This window comes from Aphelocoma coerulescens, chromosome 1A (assembly GCF_041296385.1).
Source record: "Aphelocoma coerulescens isolate FSJ_1873_10779 chromosome 1A, UR_Acoe_1.0, whole genome shotgun sequence".
Classification (NCBI taxonomy): domain Eukaryota; kingdom Metazoa; phylum Chordata; class Aves; order Passeriformes; family Corvidae; genus Aphelocoma; species Aphelocoma coerulescens.
In genome coordinates, this window is record NC_091014.1 from 70,035,408 (window position 1) to 70,056,721 (window position 21,314).

The 21,314-nt window shown below is 45.5% G+C and overlaps 1 protein-coding gene across 1 annotated transcript in view; it reads right to left on the reverse strand.

Annotated features, from left to right (window-relative positions):
• ETV6 (ETS variant transcription factor 6) overlaps window positions 1-19,980 on the reverse strand; it is a 124,626-nt gene extending 104,646 nt beyond the window's left edge. The window contains exon 1 of the mRNA XM_069003432.1: window positions 19,777-19,980. Within this exon, the coding sequence (XP_068859533.1) occupies window positions 19,777-19,809 (33 nt within the window). The 5' untranslated portion in view covers window positions 19,810-19,980. The remainder of the gene's footprint in view (window positions 1-19,776) is intronic.
• Window positions 19,981-21,314: the final 1,334 nt, after the last annotated feature.

A 21,314-nucleotide genomic window follows, 5' to 3' on the forward strand; every position in this document is an offset into this window, starting at 1 on the left:
GACCCAACCATACCAGTAAAACTGCACTCACACTGGAATAATTTGTTTCACTAGTGGACAGCAGTGATTTTTACAGCAGTAACACTTTGCCATGCAGCGACACTTATTCTCAGACCATTCTGTCAATACGCTCTGCCTGCTATTCTTGTCCACGTAAAGCACTGAAATAGCTTCAAAAAGATTTCTCTTCCTTTCTCTGGCCTGTACTCCCACACTTTCAGGAAGCTCTTTGAGCCTACCAACCTCTCATTTTCTAATCTGCTATTCCTATACACACATGCACACAGAGTCCTCAGCAACTCTGCTTCAAATCACAGGAGGCAAAAAATCCATGACCACTGCAGGACCACAGGAGTGAGAAGTACACAAAAACACAAACACCACTACTAGAGATGTAAGTGGTGAGCAAGACCCAGTTCCAAGAAATGCAGAGCAAGGTGCATTTGTTCTCACCACAAAGTGGCTACAAGTGCAAGCAAAATTCCTCCAGGGTCCCCCAGGGAAAGAAAACTCTTCCAGGAACTGATGCCCCTGCCCTTTCTCAATGCATTTAAGAATCCGCAGCTCTTCATAGGGATACCCCAAAGGCAGGCAAGATGCTCAGAGGGAGCTCTCTCTCCCTCAGCACTTCCAACAACCTTTTTGTAAAGCTTCTAAGTGAAGCTCAAATTGGCACCTAACTTCCAAAGGAAATCTTATCTCACCAGTAAAACATGCAGGAACAATCTTTGGGAGTAATAGGAGAGGAAAGAAGTGACCAGTGGAGAGCTGGAGATTATTATTATTATTTACAGGACTGAAAACAACCTCCCACACACATACACACCTTTCTTGTCTGCTGTACTGGTCCTGAGCAAATATTGCACAATAAAAATTTTTGAGCTGATCTAATTCGAGGATGAATACAGCAAAGACAACTCTCAGAAACTTAAGTAAGCCCAGCAGGGGCAGCTCCAAAATCCTCTCTGCTTCAGTTCAAATAACCTAAGAGGAATATATGAACAGCTGCTGCAGCTTGGAAAACTGCCTGATCTCAGACAAGGTGGCGAACATGGACTATTTCAGCCTAGGAAACGAAGAGGAAGGGAATAATGCCTGGGAGCTGCCTGTCAGGTCAAAGCTGCTGTCCCTTAACAGAGCTGAGAGCCCACACTAGCAGTGACACAGGAACACTGGCAGGACCTAGAGAAGCAGGAAGGGCAATGCACAGACATTCAGCAGGGTGACCGTGGAAGATAAGTTTCTAAATCAAGGATTTCTAGTCTTACGTAATTTGTTTTCACTACTTCCCCCTCCTTTCCCTCCACAAAAAATTAAAATCTCACTTTCATGTACTTAGGAGTTCTATCTACTGATTAGAATGTCCCAAGAAGTAATGGCTATTTATTCACAGGGAATTGTTAAGCTATGGGTTCTTTCCTTTATGAAATTAAACTCAACAAAAACATTCAGCATCCGACCTCTTCACTGTCTGATATCCACTGAGTCCATGCTGAGCAGGTCTACAGCACTACTTGTTGGCACTCCTACCTTGGCACCTCAGTACTTCTTTGTACTGTGTGAAGTGTTCAGCAAGGAATAGTAGACTAAAGAGGAAATCACACCTCTGAGATGGGACAAGACACAAAACCAAGAGAGACAACCACTTTAAACAAACCTGAAAGGGATTTAACAACTAGAGATTTCTTCCAGTCCCAGTACCCACAAGGAGATGATAATGAAATAATAGCAGATGAATAGACAGATGTCTTCTACAGCAGTCAACTAAACTAATGAGGTAGATCCTGCACCAATTTCTTATTTGTCAGAGACATTCTGAATGTATTTTACTGGGAGGGAAGGATACAAACCTTCCCTCAGTATATGAGACTATTTTAAAGTTTTCCAACTTTGCAGGCAATGCAGAGGCTCAGGAGGAAGGAAAAAAAAAGAAAAAGAAAGAAGTACCACCAATTCCTATTTCTGCTGCTGCTCCCATCATCCAGTGTTCAGAAATTATCATTATTAGACGATATATTGTCTGTCTATATTTGGAGGGAAAGGTGTTCTTTCAGTCAGCTTCCTCCAGCTGAGTCAGAAAAAAAAAGAATGAATGAATGGAGTTCTGAAATGCTGAATCATTCTGCTTTGTATGAGAATACCTCAAAATAAAAGCAACAGTAATTAAACAAACAGACATTGCTGTTAACAAATCCCTAGGAAATACAACTTCTAAGGGTTTGTTTTCTTGAAACCAAAGGCATTCTTTTTTACTCATGTTCGAGCTTTCAGAAAACGAATTAAAATGACTGATGTTACCTGTGTGACATAATCTGTCTCTTGACCTAGCTTTCATTATGATCAGTGCCACTGACTAATAAGGAGTTTCTCTTTATCAGTCATCCCTTGCTCAGTTATCACTATAGGCTTCAGCCAAATCCTCTTGAATTCAGTGAAGGATAGAGATCAGGTCCAATAAAACACAACTGTCTTACAATCTCTGTGTCCTGAAGAATGACATCATTTCTCATTTAGCTGCAGAATTTTCTTTAGCTTTTCAAGTAACTTTGGAGGGAGAATTTCTCAAGTCTTCACCACAACATCATCTAAACTGCTATCAGCTGGAAGAAACTATTTCATTAAAATCTATACAAATCAAAAACTTTGGGGTAATACCAAACTGATAACTTAGTTCCACACTACATAGATTTCAATACTGATTTTCATTAAATTTTAAGTTCATTATCCTAGCCACGATTCAGGCCTTTCGTGCATCAACCAACACAGCTACACGGTGGTATCTACAGGAGTTTATAAGGTAAGAGTTCACAAAGGAAGTTTTATTATGGAAAAAAATAGAAGGGATAAACTATCCAAAATCATACCCCAGTGTTATTAAACCCTGAGTCCTACTACCAATAATTCTACAGCATTAATCATCCAGCAAGGGATTAAGGCAAGATCTTATTAATTATCTGCATAACAAAAGCACAAACAGTTTCCACCACTCCTCTGACTTCATTTTGCTAGGTGTTAACACTTTATGAAGTGGCAGTCACATTAAATGACTTCAAGGTCACAGACAACATAGTGACAGAGGAGAGGCTGGACTAAAACATTCTGCATCTCCATAGAGTAACCTTAACCTGATCCTACCCTCCCTGTCCAGGATAATGAGTATATGCGCCAGGCTGGTATATTTTATAACCATGTTGCAAGGCAAGCACAGAAGATACAAGAAATGTAAAACAGGATCTGTGAGCTGGCCTAGTTTTCTATAGAAAGGATATCATAGATACCTGTCACACCAAACTGGGCATATACACCAAGTTCCCAGGAAAGCTGTGGTAAGCATGGCTCAAGGACTGAACATATCACTGCCACATTTGCATGTTTTGAGGACATAATTTTAACAGGTAATTGAAACTCGGAAATGCCCTCTAGATAGGCACGTGGGACAAGCTTCCTCCCCTGACCTAGAGAGGCTTCATGCTTTACTGCATGGTTAAACAGGCCCAGACTGTCTGTCAGCACCAGTGGCACAGAACAGACAAATCTGCAATGAAAGCGGGGAGGTTTGGCTTTCAGTGTTCTCAGTCTATCTCAGGAAACTCAGTATGTGCAAATGCCTCTTTTTATTAAAGCCATTAAACCTAAACAGCTCAGCCACGGTGTGCTCAAACACAGAGCAAGCCACAATATGATTGGGAGGCTGCAGGTGACAGCAGCAGGGCCTCACACTGATACCACAAGGCTCATTCAGACCTCCAGGCAACAGCTCCACCCTTCACACTACAACAGCAAACCATTCTGCTCCAGATGCCTGGCGTATTTTTTTAAAAAAGCAGAGATGGCACCTCAGCAAAAGAACCATCAAGTTTTCCTGAACCCCTGAACAGTTTTCCTGTAATTAATCTATCTAGCCTGAAGGGACAGTTCTTGTAAAGAAAGTAGGCGTGAATCCTTAAAAGCTTCGGTTCTGATGTCATGTAACACAGATCTGGCCAAAGGTTTATTCTGAGTTTCATCAATGCTTTAATCACAGATCTGTTGGCACCACCACCAAAAAAAACACGCCCTGCCCTCCCCATGTTCCCAGCTGCTTGTTCCCACCAGCCTGTGCCTTGCACTAACACAAGCCATCCCATTTCACCCAGATCTGCTGCCCTGTCATGCACACATCCACTCCAACATTTGTGCCAGCCCACGGGAGAAGAAGGGGAAGGGTAGAACAAGATCTTTCAGGGTGCTAGCACCTTACCTTAAGAGCTTCATCAAACTCTTTCATCAGTGAAATAACAATGGTGCACTTTTGTAGTGCCTTTAAAGAATGGTTAAAAACTTGTGGAGAAGTAACCAACCCGAAGCTGGATATGAGCAAATACTTCTTCAGAGACACTGTTGGGGCAGGGAAGGATGGTGTGACAGGGTCCAGCTACACTATGTAATTCAGGAATTGGTAGAGTCAATCCAGAACAAAGACCCAGAACCCCTGCTAAAGTCACAATTTTCATATGCCTCACCATATTTTGAACAGGACTCTTCTTTACATCATGCTCAAAGATCCTCACCTCTTATGACTAAGAGAAAAAAAAAGAGAAGGCCAGTCACTAGTTAAACACCTCAGCGCAAATGACTTGTGCCTGGAAAAATCCTTGGGTTTCAGGGTTTCTTAACAAGCCCACAGCCAGAATAATTAACAACAAACACCAGTGAGACCTGAGACTGAGAAATGGAGGGAAGGCAGGCAATGGACCTGGCCACGCGAACTTGCTACGTTTGCATGCTGGTATCTGCACACTGCCTTTTCATTTTAGGCAGACGCTGTGCAACCCAGCAGCAATGGGAAATCAGACAGGCTAAGATTATCCTTTCATCTGACACATAGTTAAAAAATCAAAGTTAAAGTACTTTCCATTAGCAGTATAAATCACTTCAAGTTTACGACTGTATTCCATATAAATTATCAAATCCACACCTTTTTTTTTTCCCCCACTGGAAGGACAAGATCAGATAGAATGCTGCTGCTTTCTAAAACTAGGCTTACCGTTTAGCTCCCGTTTCAAGTGACCTGAAGAACAAACAGACTTCGCAGCCTCCTAGGGTGGTGTTTTCCCAGTAGCCTCACCACCACCACTTTTAAGGACTGTGGCTTCAAACATATGAAGGGTGAGGTAAAACTTGAGGTACAAACCTGAAGGAAAACTCAGCATGACTGTGCAGGAACAAATAGGCTATCTTTGGAATGGTGAGAAAGGGGTGGGCTGAGCACTAGAAAAGGCAGGCATGGGAAAATTTAGCCCTGCTTCACCAGCCTAAAGTGAGCCCTGCATTCAAGAGTGCACCATTAACTGCTCATCTGTCCATTGATGGCACTCCAGCCCCCATTCCTGCAGCACCAAGAACTGCACCAATGCCCAAAGCCTGAATGGGAAATTCAGGAGCTAGGTAGTTGAGTGCAAACAGCTAGGACATCAGTGAGTTAGAAATGAAAGATTTATCTATGAAACCTGGGCAAATAATACAGCCTTTGGTCACGGGATCAGGTTACTGTTGTGCTTGCACCATGGGTTAGGAAAGTGCATGTCCAGACTTTGCAGGTGGTATACAGACATACTTCTATTGGCTTTTGTACGGAATGATAAAATTAACTTCCTTGTGTTTAACACTGGGAAAACAGAATTTTTTCAGCTATCAGCATCTTTTGGGACTTTCTGCTTCTGTTTTAATGTGTTCGTAGCAGGTATAATGTCTTTAGACATTGGGGCTCTGTAGCCAGCACCTGGGAGCAGCAAAGGAAGAGTCTGTCCCCAGAAGGGACCCTCCAGACTGGTGCAGTAGGACTGGACCTCAGGAAAATTAAGAGGTGAGCAAGCTGTGCTTCACAGGCATCACAACTCAGTCATACCTAAAGCCAGGATACGATGTACCATGTGAGAGTAGGCTGTTACAGTAGGTATGCCTGCCTGCTGTACAACACCATTCCAGACAGGGGGTCTTTGTAAAGGACACACAAGCATCTGGGGGATGAGCTTTTCCCTTTTTAGCCAGCTCCCTTCTCTAGTTCTAACTGCCCATTAACTGCACCAGCACAGGACAAGCATCGTTTGAGAAACAGCTCAACTTGCACTGAAGGAAAATATTCGGTGTACACATAGTCCCATGAGAAGGTCCTTTCTGCTGGCTTGCTCATTTCTTAATGGTTATGTGTAGAAAAATAAAGTCCAGCACTCAGCAAACAACACTTCCTTCTCAATTTTCCCAGCTGTTAGAAACTTGAAAAGAAGAGTCAGGGATTGAAAGGCAAAAAGATTGACCCATCAAATCAGGATAGTCACTCCATGCAAGTTTCAGGCATGCCAACAGAATAAATTAATGGAAGTGCTGGAATTGTCCCTGTATTGTATAACACCTGTTCATCAGCCAGAGTCACGTGGTTACATGTTTGTGCCATCTAAAGAAAGTTCCTTGCAAGGAATTGTGTTCACTCGTCTCTTATTAGACATCAGAAGAGGTGTGCCTGACACAGCACACAGCATTTGAATTATCTAAGAATCTAATTATTTTTTCCACAGTCTGTCAGCCAAATATTGGGAAAAACCTCGAGAAATAAAATAGGTCAGGGCACTTTATGCCAATAAATAGCAAGAGGAGAGTCAAGGATAGGAAAATCCCCAGGAATTTTCCCAAACAAAATTCATTTCATAGTCTGAAGAACATTCTTCTCATGAATTTCAGATGGTCTTGCTACCTCTGCTAATGAAATATCACAACAAGAACAAGAAACAGAGCAGAAGGTCTGATTCACATGAGAGGTTTTCCTGTTATTTTTCCACTTGTCAGAGGCATCTGTACAGAGTCAAGCACCAAAGTATGAAAGTCCTAAATTAAAATGGAAAAACACAGTGGGCCTGGTCAGCTCAAAGGTCTGCCTAAGCTAATACCACATTTCCAGCAACACCCAACAGGAAATGCTCAGGGTAAGAGCACAAGGAATAAACTATCCCTTGCACACACCCACAGAAGTCCACAGGTTAGGGGCATTCAGAGCCAAGGACCACAGCTGTTCTCTTTGCAATGAATGGTCCTGGATAGATCCATGTAGTATGAACTGTCTTCTGAAAACAATTGGCCCTGTTTGGCCCTACATTACACCTGCTGGCAGCAAGTTTGGTAACCTCACTGCATGTTGTATGAAAGCAGACTTCCCACTCTTCAAAACTGCCAGGTGCTTCCATCTGATCCTCCCATACAATGAGAAATAACCCTTTCCAGTTTAGCTTCTCCCTGCCTCTGCCTCTCACGACTAAAGCAAATTTTTATGATTTCCACAGGAGTCTGCAATGGGCCTTGCTGCTCATCATAGCAAACTCCCCAACCTCACTTACCAATTCCTTCACTTCCAAGCCCACCGCACTTCTCTGGCTCTTGTTTTCCTCCCTACAACAGCCTCCAATCCCATAGCTTAGAGTAGGTGTACAGGAATACAGATACCAGATCTCTGTTTGAACCAAACAGCTCCCTATCTACACATGTGTGGAGAGCCTCCCCATGGTTTCACCTCACAGCAGTGCCAAGTACCTTTAAACTTCTGTGTGTCTGGCTGTGAGAGTGGGTGGGCAGGCTGAGAGCAGCATGGCCTGGGAACTTTGCTGGAAATCAAGACAGAGACTCCAACCCTGAAGTGTAGGACTGCCCACTCAGGCTCTTACCACCACCAACATGAGGCTACAAAAACGTGCAGGTGAGCAGTGTGTGGGAACTTTCAAGACCAGGGTAAGTTTTCTCAGAAAAACCACAGGGACAAATTCTGAACAAAAAGGTCTGTTGTTCAAGTATATGTATTTATTTCCAGAAACACAGATATCAACCAAACCACTTTTTTATTTTTTTTGAGCAAGTAATTTTATACGGAGTATTTTGAGGACCAGTCAGTCAAGAGTGGCTCTGTTTCTCAGGTATTATACAGAAAGCAACCCAAAAATAGTACTTTATCCATCCCAAAAAGCTATCATTCTAGGCAACTCTACTAATTAAACATCTTAATTTATTTTGGGGTTTGCTGTTTTTTTCCTCTTTAGAAGATGGAAATTTAAATATGCATAAGCTCACTGTAATGCTTAAATTTAAACATGCTCTAAACCTCACTCCAGGCCAGCATTGAGTGTCCTTTGTAAGCAAATCACGGAAGGGGTTACCTCCATGTCTGTGATCCAAGGCTTTCACACCTTCCTCACTGCTGTGCCAACAGCCTGGGTTTACCCATGCTCATCTTTTAATTGAGGCTAAGAAAATGACAGAATCGCAGTTGTTGCTTGGGGAAAGGCTTTTTCCTCTTCTTCAACAAAAAGGAGGCTGAGGCCCACGGAGCTGAACAAGTATTTTTCATACAACAGAATGCTTTGTGGACCAGTGATGGGAAACAGAAAGGGAATTATGAAACCCAGTCTAGACTGAAGGAAAACAGACCTCTCCTTCATCAGTATTTAAGTTCACCTTATAACTCGACGTTTTGAAGTGATGGTGACATAAGCCTTCACCTCCTAGGGACATGCAATAGGGCTGTGAGGTTCTCACCCCAAGCAGGAAGAGCCAGCACAAGTGATGGGATGAGCACAGCATCACCTGCCAAGCCAGCAGTGAGGGGGGACCCAGGCAGGCAGCAGGCAAAGGGCCCGAGGACACCACGTTGGTGAAGCACAGGGTTATTGTGCTGCAGCCCACGAGCACCAAGAGACTCCCCAAAGCCACTTGGCTCCCCATCTGTGAAGCAGGGCAACCCTGGTTCCCTCCCTCACAGGGAGCTGGTAGTGACAACACACACACAAAAACATGCAGCTAATGGAGACTTTTGAGTATCTCACAAAGCACACATGCCTCTACTACAGGACACAAGCTAAAACCTGCTTCTTTGGAGCCTTTTCATTCCAGGAACACTACTGCCATAAGGGGTTTGGGTTCACCTGGAACCAACAGCCTGTTCTGCAGCTACAATGGCTCCCCTTCTTGTTTGCAAAGTCAAACCTTCATGCCAAACTGGAGGAATCCCTCTCACATCAGTTGATTTTCCATTGCTGCAGCACTCTGTGGCTGAGGAAGATGGATCCCACCACTAAAACATTAAATGAGAACACAGTATAGAGGGTAACATGAAGAGGAGAGAAAGAAACTCTGACTAGCACTGCATTCAAGGCATTATGTCTCAACATGTACATTTTTTCTAGCCCACTTCTTTTAAAAACTGAAATTTTAAGGGGTTTGGGTTTTTTTCTCATTTAAAACAAAGAAACATGAAACTAGATTGTACTGAGATCCAGTTAGAACTATAATAGCAGAAAATAATTCTTAAGATAAATTCCAAGCACAATACTTAAGGCCAAAGCACATTCAAATGAGTGGGATCCACTATTCTACCTCTAGAGCCCGAGCGTGTCAAAGAGCCAAGCCAGCTTCTGGTAACAGATACAGAGAGAAGATTTTTTCTTTCCATTCAGTCAATTAGTTCACTACAATGACCAGCTCACCCAAAGCTGGGAAATGCTTTAGGGCTGCAGAGACAGAAAGCTTGTTTCCTTCCTCCAGTCAACAGAAATTCAAGGTGAAGGTACAAAATCTACTAATACTAAACCAACATGGCAGAAAACAATCAGTATGATTAAAAAAATGAAAATTCATGTGCTTAAGAAAAAGGCTTGTTATTTATTACGTAATATTACCTCAAAATGTCCCCGATACTTACATTTCATGTACAATTATAAACCTTTTTTTCTTCTTAAGAACTACTTTTATTGCTCAGGTTTTGATGCAGGACACTGCACTTGTAATTACATTTCACTGCAAAGCCAATCATAAACAGCATGTAAAATTATTACCAAAAAAAAAAAAAAATCAATCATCCAGCAAACAAAGTAATTTGTTATTTGCCAAAATAAAAACCTAAGTAAATCTTTATGAGGCTATCCAATTACTTAAATAGATATTTGTGGACATTGTATAGATTAGCAGAGAGGAAAACTAAATTTAGGTTAAAAGCCATTTTTAGCTGCACATCAATACATTTTAATGGCTATCCAACACTGTGAATCACTCTTTCTTTAGGAAAAATAACTAAAAACCACACATGCAAAATAATACCAGAATTGATTTTGTACAGCCGTTCTTCTGTTTGCCATTTAAAAAAAAAATCACAGTCAAAGCCTGATGCAAGGTCTGCACAAATGACAGCATTTCTTAACAAGTGAGACAGTTGAGTGAATGTTTGTAACATTTGACCAGGCAGTGAAAGCAGCAACTCTGACGCCCATTGCTACAAGCTGCAGTTGGGACCCCATTTGTCACACACGTGAAAAAGAGTTAATGCTTCAGGGACACATTTCACATGGGTGATAATGGGAATTGGGAGACCTTTGCAAAAGCACGGGTAACCCACATTTGGCTCTTAGAAGCAAACAATTGTCTCTTCCCCAAAACCAGAAAACTTCTCTTTTTCAAATGCTGACCTGTAATTCCAATTTTGTGTATTCCCCGAAAGTTTTCCCTTCTGTCATTTGAATCTGGATAAATACAGAAGCAAAGTCAATCTCTTGCTACGAGCAACCTTGACTTCACAAGTCTCTGAGTCACAGACACCAACTCTTCCTTAGCTCTCTTCTCACTAACAATTAACTAGTCTTCTTGAAATCAAGACTGCTAGGGCTGAGACTCAGAAAAGAATCCGAAGGATAAGAGCTCTTAAGACCATCCTTCCAGGGCGCAAAATTTTATATGGAAGCATCTGAATGCCTCACACATCATCAGAGCAAGCCTGTGATCTTATCCCCAGAAGAAGAAGCCTCTGTTTCGGGAAAGGGTTGGCACACAGAAAAAACAAACTTTTCCCTGGGTAATTATAGGTAGGTTCCCCCCCCCCACAGGCTGTTAGTCTTAATATCTTCCTCATAGTTTTCTACCCTCTTTTTTAAACTCCATTTGCACTTTTAGCCTCCACACCACCCTGCAGCAGTGAGTTCCATAACTCCAAAGATGGAAGAAGTACTTGTTTTAATCTTCCTGGCTAGTAATTTCATTGCCAGCTCTAGCTTTGAACTATCAGGAGTTGCTCTCCTTACACTGCTGTGCAATTTTACAGTTTCCTATTATACCTCCCTCAGCAGTCTCCTTTCTAACCAAAAAGTCCTAGGCACTGTAGCCTGTCTTGCTATAGAAGCTTCCCCAGGCAACCCCACTGCACATTTCTGTATCTTTTTCAGTAGTCAGAAAGGCACGCTGGAATCAGAACTGATACACAGCATAGATTCAAACTGCAATATACAGATAATTTCTATTTTACTCACTGTTACTTTCCCACTATGGTTTCATTTGTCTATTTCATCCCAAATTGAAAACTGAGCTCAGCTTTCTCTTTCATTCACTAACCAAACCATTTCCTAAACTATGATCCCAGGTGCCAGACCAGTTCTGAGAGATCTATCAGCAAACAGTACAGAACAGCTCAAAGAGACCTCACTGTTTCTGTTAAGCAGAAAAGTTTTGAAAGTGCCCCACTCAAAACTACCAAGAAAAAAAACCCCTAACCCTGCACTTTCTGCCCACTTCTCCAAGCCTACAGCCACTGCCTGTCAACATGGTTCACTAGGCTGTGCTAATTGGCTCTGCATACGCTATTAATTCACTCTCTTCTTACTTTGAGGTTGTAATTTGTCCCCATTGGGAGGTAATAGAAGCCAGCACACGGTCAGTCACGGATGGCTCAGCTGGTGTGAGGTAGTTTGCTAGGACTCGATCTCCAGCGTATTTGAGCCCAGTGTTTACTGTGCAATGTGTGATACATATCTCAAGCCACAACCCATGAAATATTTTACATCCCATAACCTTCTCCTGGAAGCTGCTCCCACAGTCTTCCCCAAGTCCTGTTCCAGACAGCACATTTGCTCAAGCCATAAGACAGTGACACAACCACTCAGTCTGCCAACTGAGAAGCAAATTTATACCCATCAACACTACTGTTCCTGCAACTTGGTGCCCTTCCTGGAACCCCTGGCAGCAGTGAGTGCATCCTCATCCCTCTGTGAAAGCAGTCCAGCCCAGCATTTCCTTGCCCCCAGGGAGACGGTGAGTCTGCCACTCAGGTGTGCATCCAGCATGGCATGGGCATCCGTGCCAGCTGGACATCCAACACCCACACGACTCCACCAGGCTGCCCTACTCAGCACTGGTGCTCTGAACTGCAGGGAGCTGTTCCTCTGGAGCTGGAGTGACACTGCTGGGACCAGAGCCGCTACAGGAGAAGGGCAGTGGCACACGTGACAATGGCCCATTCAGCACTACTTGATTTGCTCTGCAGGCTTTAAGTTGCAGCCAGCCTTTTACAGCGGTGCCCACCGCAAACATCCAAGCAGCTTCTCACAGATGTGGCAGGGAGTGTCCATCTACCAAGGAATGCTTCTTCCAGTAGCCTCCAGTAACAAGTGGAACCAAAAGCCTCAGCCCAGAATCTGGAATTCCTCACATCGTACCACCTCAAAGCTCAACTTTGGCCAGGTCAGAAAACGCTTGGCTTTGCCTGTGTTTAAAAGCACAAGGCAGGTAGAAAGATGAGAACAAGCTATTCAGGAGGGAACGTGGTAAAACAAATATCTCCAGTCCCAATCCACCAGGAGAAAAAAAGAATTAGTTCTGTCATGGAGAGGGAAAATCACAACATAGTCCTCCTAGAAAGTCAGGAAAGGGCTCCCCAGTATTGCTGGAAATGCTGGGATCACTGCACTTAGCCTCCAAGAGCATCAGCAGAACTTCTTGAGGCTCCATCAATAACAGAAACTACCTTTATGTGAAATCCTTTGTAAGAAAAAAAGGAGGAAGATAAATGGGAAATGTGGTTCGCAGTTACAGAATGCCTTGTTGTGACCCTACTATCGGGATAAATCCATCTCTGAATTTTAATACTGCTATCTCTGGCACAGTTATTAGACATTTCATTTACCTAGTAGAACTCCAAGCTCATAGATTTCCACAGAATCCCAGACCATGTAGAAAACATTCCTAGTTTCTGTTAATAGATGTTTTGGAGGATCCCACTGAAAACATAATGAAAAAAATCACTTCAACTATATTCAGTGGAAATTCAAACCATATAAAGAATCTCACTCTCTGCTCCATTTCATCAGTTTCAAGGATTCTCCTTAGTGGATGCCAGTTGGTTTTCTCCAGAATAAACTCCCAAAACAAGTAACTTACAATTTCTTGATGAGACCCTATTTGAGCTGGCTAGAAAAAGCCCAAAACAAAACCTACAACAAAAGCAGACACACACGCACAAAAAAAAAAAAAAAAAAAAAAAAAAGGCAAGAAATCATTCATTGTTTCTACTTATAACCATATTTAATTTTACTTTAAAATTAAACATCCAAACTCTGGGTTTAATATTGGGCAGCTGTTAATAGTTAAATACGTGAAATCCAGCTGTCACATTCAAAGTATTTTTGTGGAGTTCTAACACAGCTCTTTCAGTTACACCCAATGCTACTCTTGGTATTATATACATCTTTAAAATTATTTACAATACTACTTTTTTCTATGTGCATAGATTCCATAGAACACCAACATACACACCACAGTGAGAATCTCCTTCATACCCTTTTTCTCTCCAGACTGTCTTGATCAAGACAGTCTTTGCAAACTATACAAGAACAACACAGAAGCAGAGACACTGCATGTGGCTCAACAAGGAATAACATTTGAAAAATCACTTAGATGAAGAATCATTTATAGCTTTCCTTAACTGCTATACTCAGTTCACTTTGGAGCTCTGTAGCATTCCAGCAGATGATACCATCTATCAGCAAAAAGCTTAACCCTTTTCAAAATCCTTTATTTACCACTGCTCCAGGACATTCCATAAACAAGTTTAACTTTGGCTGAAGTTTTCTGCATGTATTTTCCTGCCAGCAGTGGCATTCTTAATAAATAAATAAATAAATAAATAAATAAATAAAAGAAAAGTGGTCACTATAATCTAGGCTTGAGTCCTACACGTTACTAAAGAAGTAGATGAAGAGTGTAGTTCTCCTCTGTGCTTCAACAAAACACTGCCTGAAGACAACTCAGCAACATCAGAACCAGTATGGTCTAAATTTGGCATGGGTTGTAGACCTAAAAAATAACCCACACTAGCAGGAATCAATTGCCACAACTCCACTGTTAAACACAGAGAAGCTCTGGTGGCCTGTCTCGTCTCTTTGCTCAGGCTGAACCTGAGCACATACCTGGGTTTGGTTTGGCTGCTTCACGACTGCCTAGAGGAACATCCCACCCATGGGCTGTTCTAGGCAGCCTTTTTCCCTTGGGAGGCACAGGGACATATTGCAACCTAAAAATTAATGGTTGTGGCAATGCTAGCAGTTCATCACCATCCACTGTCCTCACCAGGGGGTCCTCCCTTGCCAGGGAAAGAGTTAACACCTAGAACAACTGTGTATGCAGCCTGCTCTGCATCCAACTTCAGGGAGCCCTGGGAAGGGTGGTGGTCAGCAGAAGGTGGTGGGGATAGCTCTGGCAGCCACATCTGGCTGCCATCCCTCCCAGGTGCTCGTGCCCCAGGCTGGGAGCAGGATTGTGGCATACAGCAGCAACACGTGCCAGCCTTTCCCAAAGCCGCCTTCCGTGAAGGCTGCGGGCACAAAAACACCACCCTGCCCACGTGTGGCTGATCCAGACATCAGGACACACTGAAGCTGTAAGATCTTGCTCTCTCTGAGTGCTCAGCAGAGGTAGGTGGCCCACACCAAAAAAGCCAACAGCCAAACAACCACCACCACACCCCTGCACCCAAAACACTGTGTGAAATAAAAAGCCAGGTACAAATCAGATCACTGTCCCCGATTTCTGTAATAAACACAGTTTGTTTCCATGCTGCATTACAAATACTTAGCCCTGCTACTGCCCTGCACAGGTAAGTTCATTATTATTTCATGCTTGTTTCACAGATAGGGAAAGCAAAGGCCACGGCGATCATTTTCAGAAGCACTGGCTTTCAAGTTGCTGGTACTCCGGGGATCCCCAGCTGAAAGCAGTGAACTACAAGTACTCCAAAACAAACATGCAAAAAACCCTCCCAAAAAAATTAGCCAATTTTTGGACTGTAGATCAAAACTATATTACTGGCCAAAAACACAGGTTACCTCAGCTCTCTCCCTTTCCTGCAGTAAGCAGGTTATTAGGAGAGCTTTTGTCAGAAGAATTCGGAACACAAGCACTCAAGGACCCAGATAACTTTTCTGAAAGGCAGAAAGATTGCTTCTGTGTCACTGTACAAGACTTCATCTCCCTCTTATCATCATTTCTATCAGCAGAGCACCGTTTAGTCGCCTCCCTCCAAAAGGCACTTTGGGATGCATGCTGCAATGTGCATATAAATTATCATTAAAGTATCCTCTGTTTCACTGGGGCATTTCAGATTCAAGATGCTGTTTTAATGGGTTGCCTCCCAGGAAACTGACTTCACCTGTAATGACACAGTGAATGCTAATGACCAGTGTTTAATTGGGGCAGTGCTAGTAAAATTTTGCTTCAGAGGGATTCAATTTACCTGGTGCCAAGGAGTTAAGTGATTAATCGGGTGTTAAATAGTATGTACTTCCAAACACTGGTCTCCTACCATTCAATCCTACACCACTGAATTTAATGACAGTTTTGTCACTGACACTAACAGAAGAAGGATCCTCCTCCTAGTACACAAGTAAACATTAAGGAACATGCTCTGCACTGACAGATACTCAGCCTTGGCTGAGGATAACAGGATTCTGGCCGTGTGGTGCTGGACAGTCCCTCCCTCACCATGGGAAGCCTTCAGGGGGAGAGGGCTCTTTGCAGAAACAGAATGAATGAGGTATCAGGAGACATAACCCACCATCCAAAAATTAAGTCAGTCTGGGGGAGCCAGTTAAGATTGAAACCTCAAACACTACACTGATTCTTTGTCCTTCAGCTTTTTTTTTTTTCTCTGCCTTTTTTAAACTACTACAAAGTACATCCTCCAATCCAAAATGAGCACTCTGTGAAGTCCTTCAGTTCAGGATCCTGTGCTGGCTCCTGCAGCCACCCCATCACGCTCAACACGAGAGAGCACCTATATCCACCAGCGTGCACCTACATAAAATCTGCACTGAAACCAGTTGTGAAACCTGACTCGCAGTGAGGCTCTGCGCCTTCAGTGCTGCCCACAGAAAGCACTCGCAGCTCAAGCATCAGCCAGGTGCACAGAAGGGACCCTGGGCTCAGAGAAGTCCTGGTCTGCAAGACCTGAAGCAGCTGATCTGTCCCCATATCCCCAGTTTTAGTTCCCCCACAACTCCACACTTGGGCCAGCACAGTTGTATGGCAGCATGGTAAGTCAGACTAAGCAACTGAAAGCGTCCTATTTATAAAAAATACAATAAACAAATTAAACTGTGTCCTTCAGGAGCCTTCCATTTGCCTGCTGAATTTTGAATCTCCGTATGACGCCACAGCAATATTCTCAAGGTATATTCATTTCAGGCAAAAAAATAAGAAGATCCTGACAATCAGAAAGCTCCAGGTGAGGTTTTAAACAGAACTTATCACCACATAGACCTTAATTAATCACAAAAATCATCATCTGTGTCTAAACTGCTAGTCCTGTCTCCCTTTGAGTTTTTGCTCCCATATTAGTCTTTGCCAAGATGTTTACACTCCCCTGGTGCCTCAATTCTCCCATCTGTGGGAGGAGAGGTGAGGCCTTAAGGATCACTTGCCAATACTGTAATGAGTGCCAATGTTGTGGCAGTATTTACAATAATATAATCAGCTAACTACTGTGGCTCAGCATCAGAGGAACAGGTTTACTACCAACACAGATATTCCACCTATGAAAGAAGATGAAAAAAGTGTCTGACTACAACAACCACACCAGATGCCCCTTCCCAGTTGAACTCGGAGTCAAAGCCCTCAAGCCCTCTCAGACTGGAGTTCACCACAACCCCAAAGCCTCCCAGTCCATGCAGAGAGTATGCTGACGCCCTAAGCTGTAGCAAACACTGAGGGCCCAACCTTCATGCTCATCTCTCACCCCTGAGGTTTTATTTTCTAAACCCCAGGATGAGTTCTCTCTGCAGCTTTAGATTCTATGCACACACTTAACCTCCCTGCCACAACTGCACAGTGGGTCTGCTTGCCACGGGCCAGGCAAGCACACACCCAACTGCTGGCAAGATCTGGCTATCAGCAGGGTATTTTTCATCTCTCAGAGGAGTCAGCCAGCACATACTTGCTGCAAAGCAAGCACATATCAATACGCAATCACACATGCATACTGATAACTACTTCATATCAACCAAAATATTACAGCAAGCTTATACTGATAACCAGTAATAAAATAGAGACCAAAACTTCACCTCCTCAAAGGTTTCCCAGATTTGATTAGAGCACTTCTCTAACATGATGAGATAGGAAGACTGTGCACTGAGCAGCTCGGGCATAAACACAGCACCAGCCTTCACCTTCTCCGCTGAAGCTTTCCACGTTCATCACCCCAGGTGCTGTGGCATTTACTGCCTGCACCCTTGACCCAAATTGGAGGAGGAAGCAGGAGAAAAAAAAAACAACAACAAACCAACAAAAGAACGAGAAAACAAGAAAATACATCCACCAGCACCACTGCTTCCCGCTCGCAGGCTCCTAGGGAAACTTTGTGACACCCGTGTAGCACAACACTCGCCTACATTTCCGAACGAAGCAGACTAGTTGGGGTACTCTGCGGAGCTTTTTCCTCTGCCTCAGTATCACATTCCACGCCACGAGCCAGACTGGAATACTGAAGAAACTATCAGTTGCACTCACATAATCAGCTACTATTTAAACAGCTCCTCTTTAAATCCAGCTGCTGAATGTAATCACCTTTATCAAACGGATAAAAGTGTCCAAAACCCAATGATAGTCAGAAAAGCTGAAGGGAAAGCTACCCAGAACAGTTTGACTGGTGAAGAAATGCTTTCATTTGAAGTTCACATTTCTGTCTGAGAAGTTTTCATTTTAAAATTAGAAACTAATAAAATAGCCAGTAACAACAGTTTATACACATAAACAGTACATTAAAAGAATAAGTTCAGGTTGTGATGTTTAGAATTGGTCACTTTAAAAAAAAAACAAAAAACAAAAATCAGTTTTCCGGTAACTGTTGAAATGTAATGAAAATGTGGCATTTATTCATTTCGAGACTGAAGCAGAAGTTTGTTTGTATCTCTCCAGCGAGGAAGTTGATTCCTTACAGTGGGGTTCTACAACATACCTTCCTGACACTAGGGAAGGACTAGTTTTACATTTCCTGAAATCAACAGGATGGTTGTTGATTTCAGAAAGAGCAGAAGTAAGCTCCCTGTTTTCAAAATGACACATGTCAAAAACAAGGAAATACAGCTCATATGACACCACTTTTTCATGACATTCACTTGTGTTCTTCGGTCCACAGAACACATCCTACCTTTCCACAGGGTTTACTAGAAAAAAACAGTAGCTGTATCTCATTTTATTTATCTGTAGGGATCCAATGAGTTAATTGAACACATTTTGCCTGCATTAGCATTTCACCATACAGTAACACGCATACAATACCCCGTTATCCAGTTTGCCTGTCTATGTTATGAAAAGTCAAACTAGACTCTAAGCCACGAGACTTCACGGGACACGGGCCTGATTGCACTTAACTCAGCAAGAGAAAATACACCCAGAAGTTTTCAAATTGTGTTCCCACCATATAGAACACAAGATTCCCCCGTACACACACGGGACAAGCAAACAAAAGAGCATCACGCTGAATAAGTGTTCATTCCAGGCTCTTCCCCTTAGAGAGAGTCTAGAAGTCACCTCTTCCTTCCAGGCAGAGAGAGACAACCACTAAAGATCTCTTACTGGGGCACAGTTAGTCTCGAGCAGAAGGGAGATTCCTGGCTTGCAACAAGACAAAGCGACTCCTAAATAAAATGCAAAACCGGGGGGTGAGGGAAGGAGAGAGGAAAGCAGTGGGCTGCTAGATAGGAAAGGTCTGGACAAAAAAAGAAACTCAATTTTGTTTCCATTGTCTCAGCTTCACGCCGCCTCCACTTAAAACGATAAACTTCCCGGGGTAAGCCCTTCTTCAACAGGCCAAGGCATGGGGAAACACATCCCCCAGCCCCTGCTGGAGCGGGGCCGGGCTGGCAGCCCTGGCTCCCCTACTTGCCACCGGCAAGCAATGCCAGGAATGGAAGCCCCTAAAATAAATAGCACTAATATGGATATTAAGCGGGAAAAAAAAAAGAAATTAAATAAAAAAAAAAAAGAAAGCAAGCCTCACAATCCACTCTTGGTAGAAGCAGCAGCAGCAGCTGCATCTCCCCGACGGCAGGAAACTTTCTACGAAGTTGCTGGCGGGGACGGCGGGCAGCCAAGCCCGCGGGAGGCCGGGCCGAGCTCCGGGGCCCCCTTAAAGCTCCGTGTCGAGGAGAGCCACGCCAGCAGAGCCGGGCCCGGCCGCCGTGTCCCCGGGCAGCGCAGGGCGCTGACAGCCCGCGGCACCGCGTCCCCGCCCGCGGCCGGAGCGGCGCGGGGAGCGCCTCGCAGACGGGGGGGCACCGAGCCCCGCGGCCGCCCTTCGCCCGCCCGGGCAAAAAATAGAAGAGGGAAAACCAGTTATTTCCACCAAAATAAGCCTGGGCAAAACACGGCGAAGCCCACCGCCCCGAGGCGCCGGCGGGCACGACCCGCGCTGACAGGGGCCCGACGGACGGAGGGATGGGGTTTTACCTTGATGCAACACTGAGAAGGAGCCTCGGACATCTCTCTGGAGGGACTCGGCGGAGCCCGGCGGGGCAGGCGCGGGCGGGCAGACGGGAAGTTCTCGGGCTTTCCCCACTTTCCGCTCCTCTCCCGGCGCGGCGGCGCGGCCCGACCCGGCCCGTCCCCTCAAGGGGAAGTGGCGGCCGGGGGCGGGCGCGGCGCGGCCGGGGTGGCGCGGGGGGGTCCGGCCGCGGGGCCGCGGGGCCGGGGCCGCTCCTCGCTGCTGCCGTCGCTCCCCGCGGGCGCGCGCGGCCGCCCGCGCCCCCCCCGCGCGTGTTTCCTGCGCGTGCTCGCGGCTCCGCGTGAGAGGCGATGCGCGCGCGCGGGAAGAAGGAGGGGGCGCGGGAGTGCGCGGGAAGGGAAGTGGGAGGGGGGTGGGGGGCGCGGCCCCGGTCCCCGCCGGTGTTTTCCTTCCTGGAAAAGAGAGAAACCGAAAGGCGGCAGCGGGGGCCGGGCCGGGCCGGGCACTGAGCCCCGCCCCGCGCCGCCGCTCATTGATCCGGAGTTTCGGGGCCGAAACTGACGTGGGTTCCCGGCACCCGCACCGCCCCTTAAAGGGGCCGCGCCGGCAGGAACGGCCACCGCCGGCCCAGTGCCTTTGCCCCGCGGGCGGAGTAGGAGTGCGGCTCGCTGTGGCCGGCGCCCCGGGTGCCAGTGCGGGCCGGCCAGGGCTAGGGGGGGTTGGAAGGGCGCAGCCGGGCCGTGTCGCCGTAGCCAAACCGGTGCCGTTTGACATCGCGCGGGCCCTTTAAGCGCCGATCGGCGGTCCCGGGGCGGGCCCCGGCACACAGCGAGCTTTGTTCCGCCGCCGCTCGGACAGCCCGGCCGGGGAGCGCCGCGCGGTCACCGCGGGCACGGGGCGTCCGCGGAGGCGCTGCCGGCCGGGCCTGGCCCGCTCCGCTCCGCTCCCCGTGTTCTGAGCCCGGCCTGGCCGTGCGTTCGGAGCCCGGCGCTGTCGCTTCAGCGCAGGGTTTCAGGGATGTGTTTGTTATCACCCGCAGCGGGTAGGAGCGTGTGTGATTTCCATCCGCGATGGTCTCAACGCCGGTTTCTCTCTGGCTCCTGGACAGTGCAGCCCCAGTCCTCATGATGGGAGTGAAAAGAGCAGGGGGAAAGTGAAAAATACCTCGGCCATCTCTTCGTCCAAATCTCTCGGTGATTTTATGGGCAGTTTGTGTTGTCCTGACTGGTTTTTAGATGCACCCACTTTATTGCAAGGCCTGAAGGTGCCTGGGAGCAGAGCACTGCTTTGTACCCGTGGGACTGCAAGGCAGAGCTGCCTCTGGAGTCTGCTGGAAGGATGCTGTGCACTGGGATAGAGTAGGCTCCTATAAGTGATTTGGTGCCAAAAATGGCAAACGAGAGGGAATCCAACCGCGGTGCTTTCAAAGCAAGGCTTAGTTCATGTATCGTGGTGCCTGCCTTAAGCGTGGTGTGCTGGCATCGAATGCAGTGCTGCTTCACCTTCATGGCCAAGAGGCCGGACTGCTGTAGGCACCCCTTGG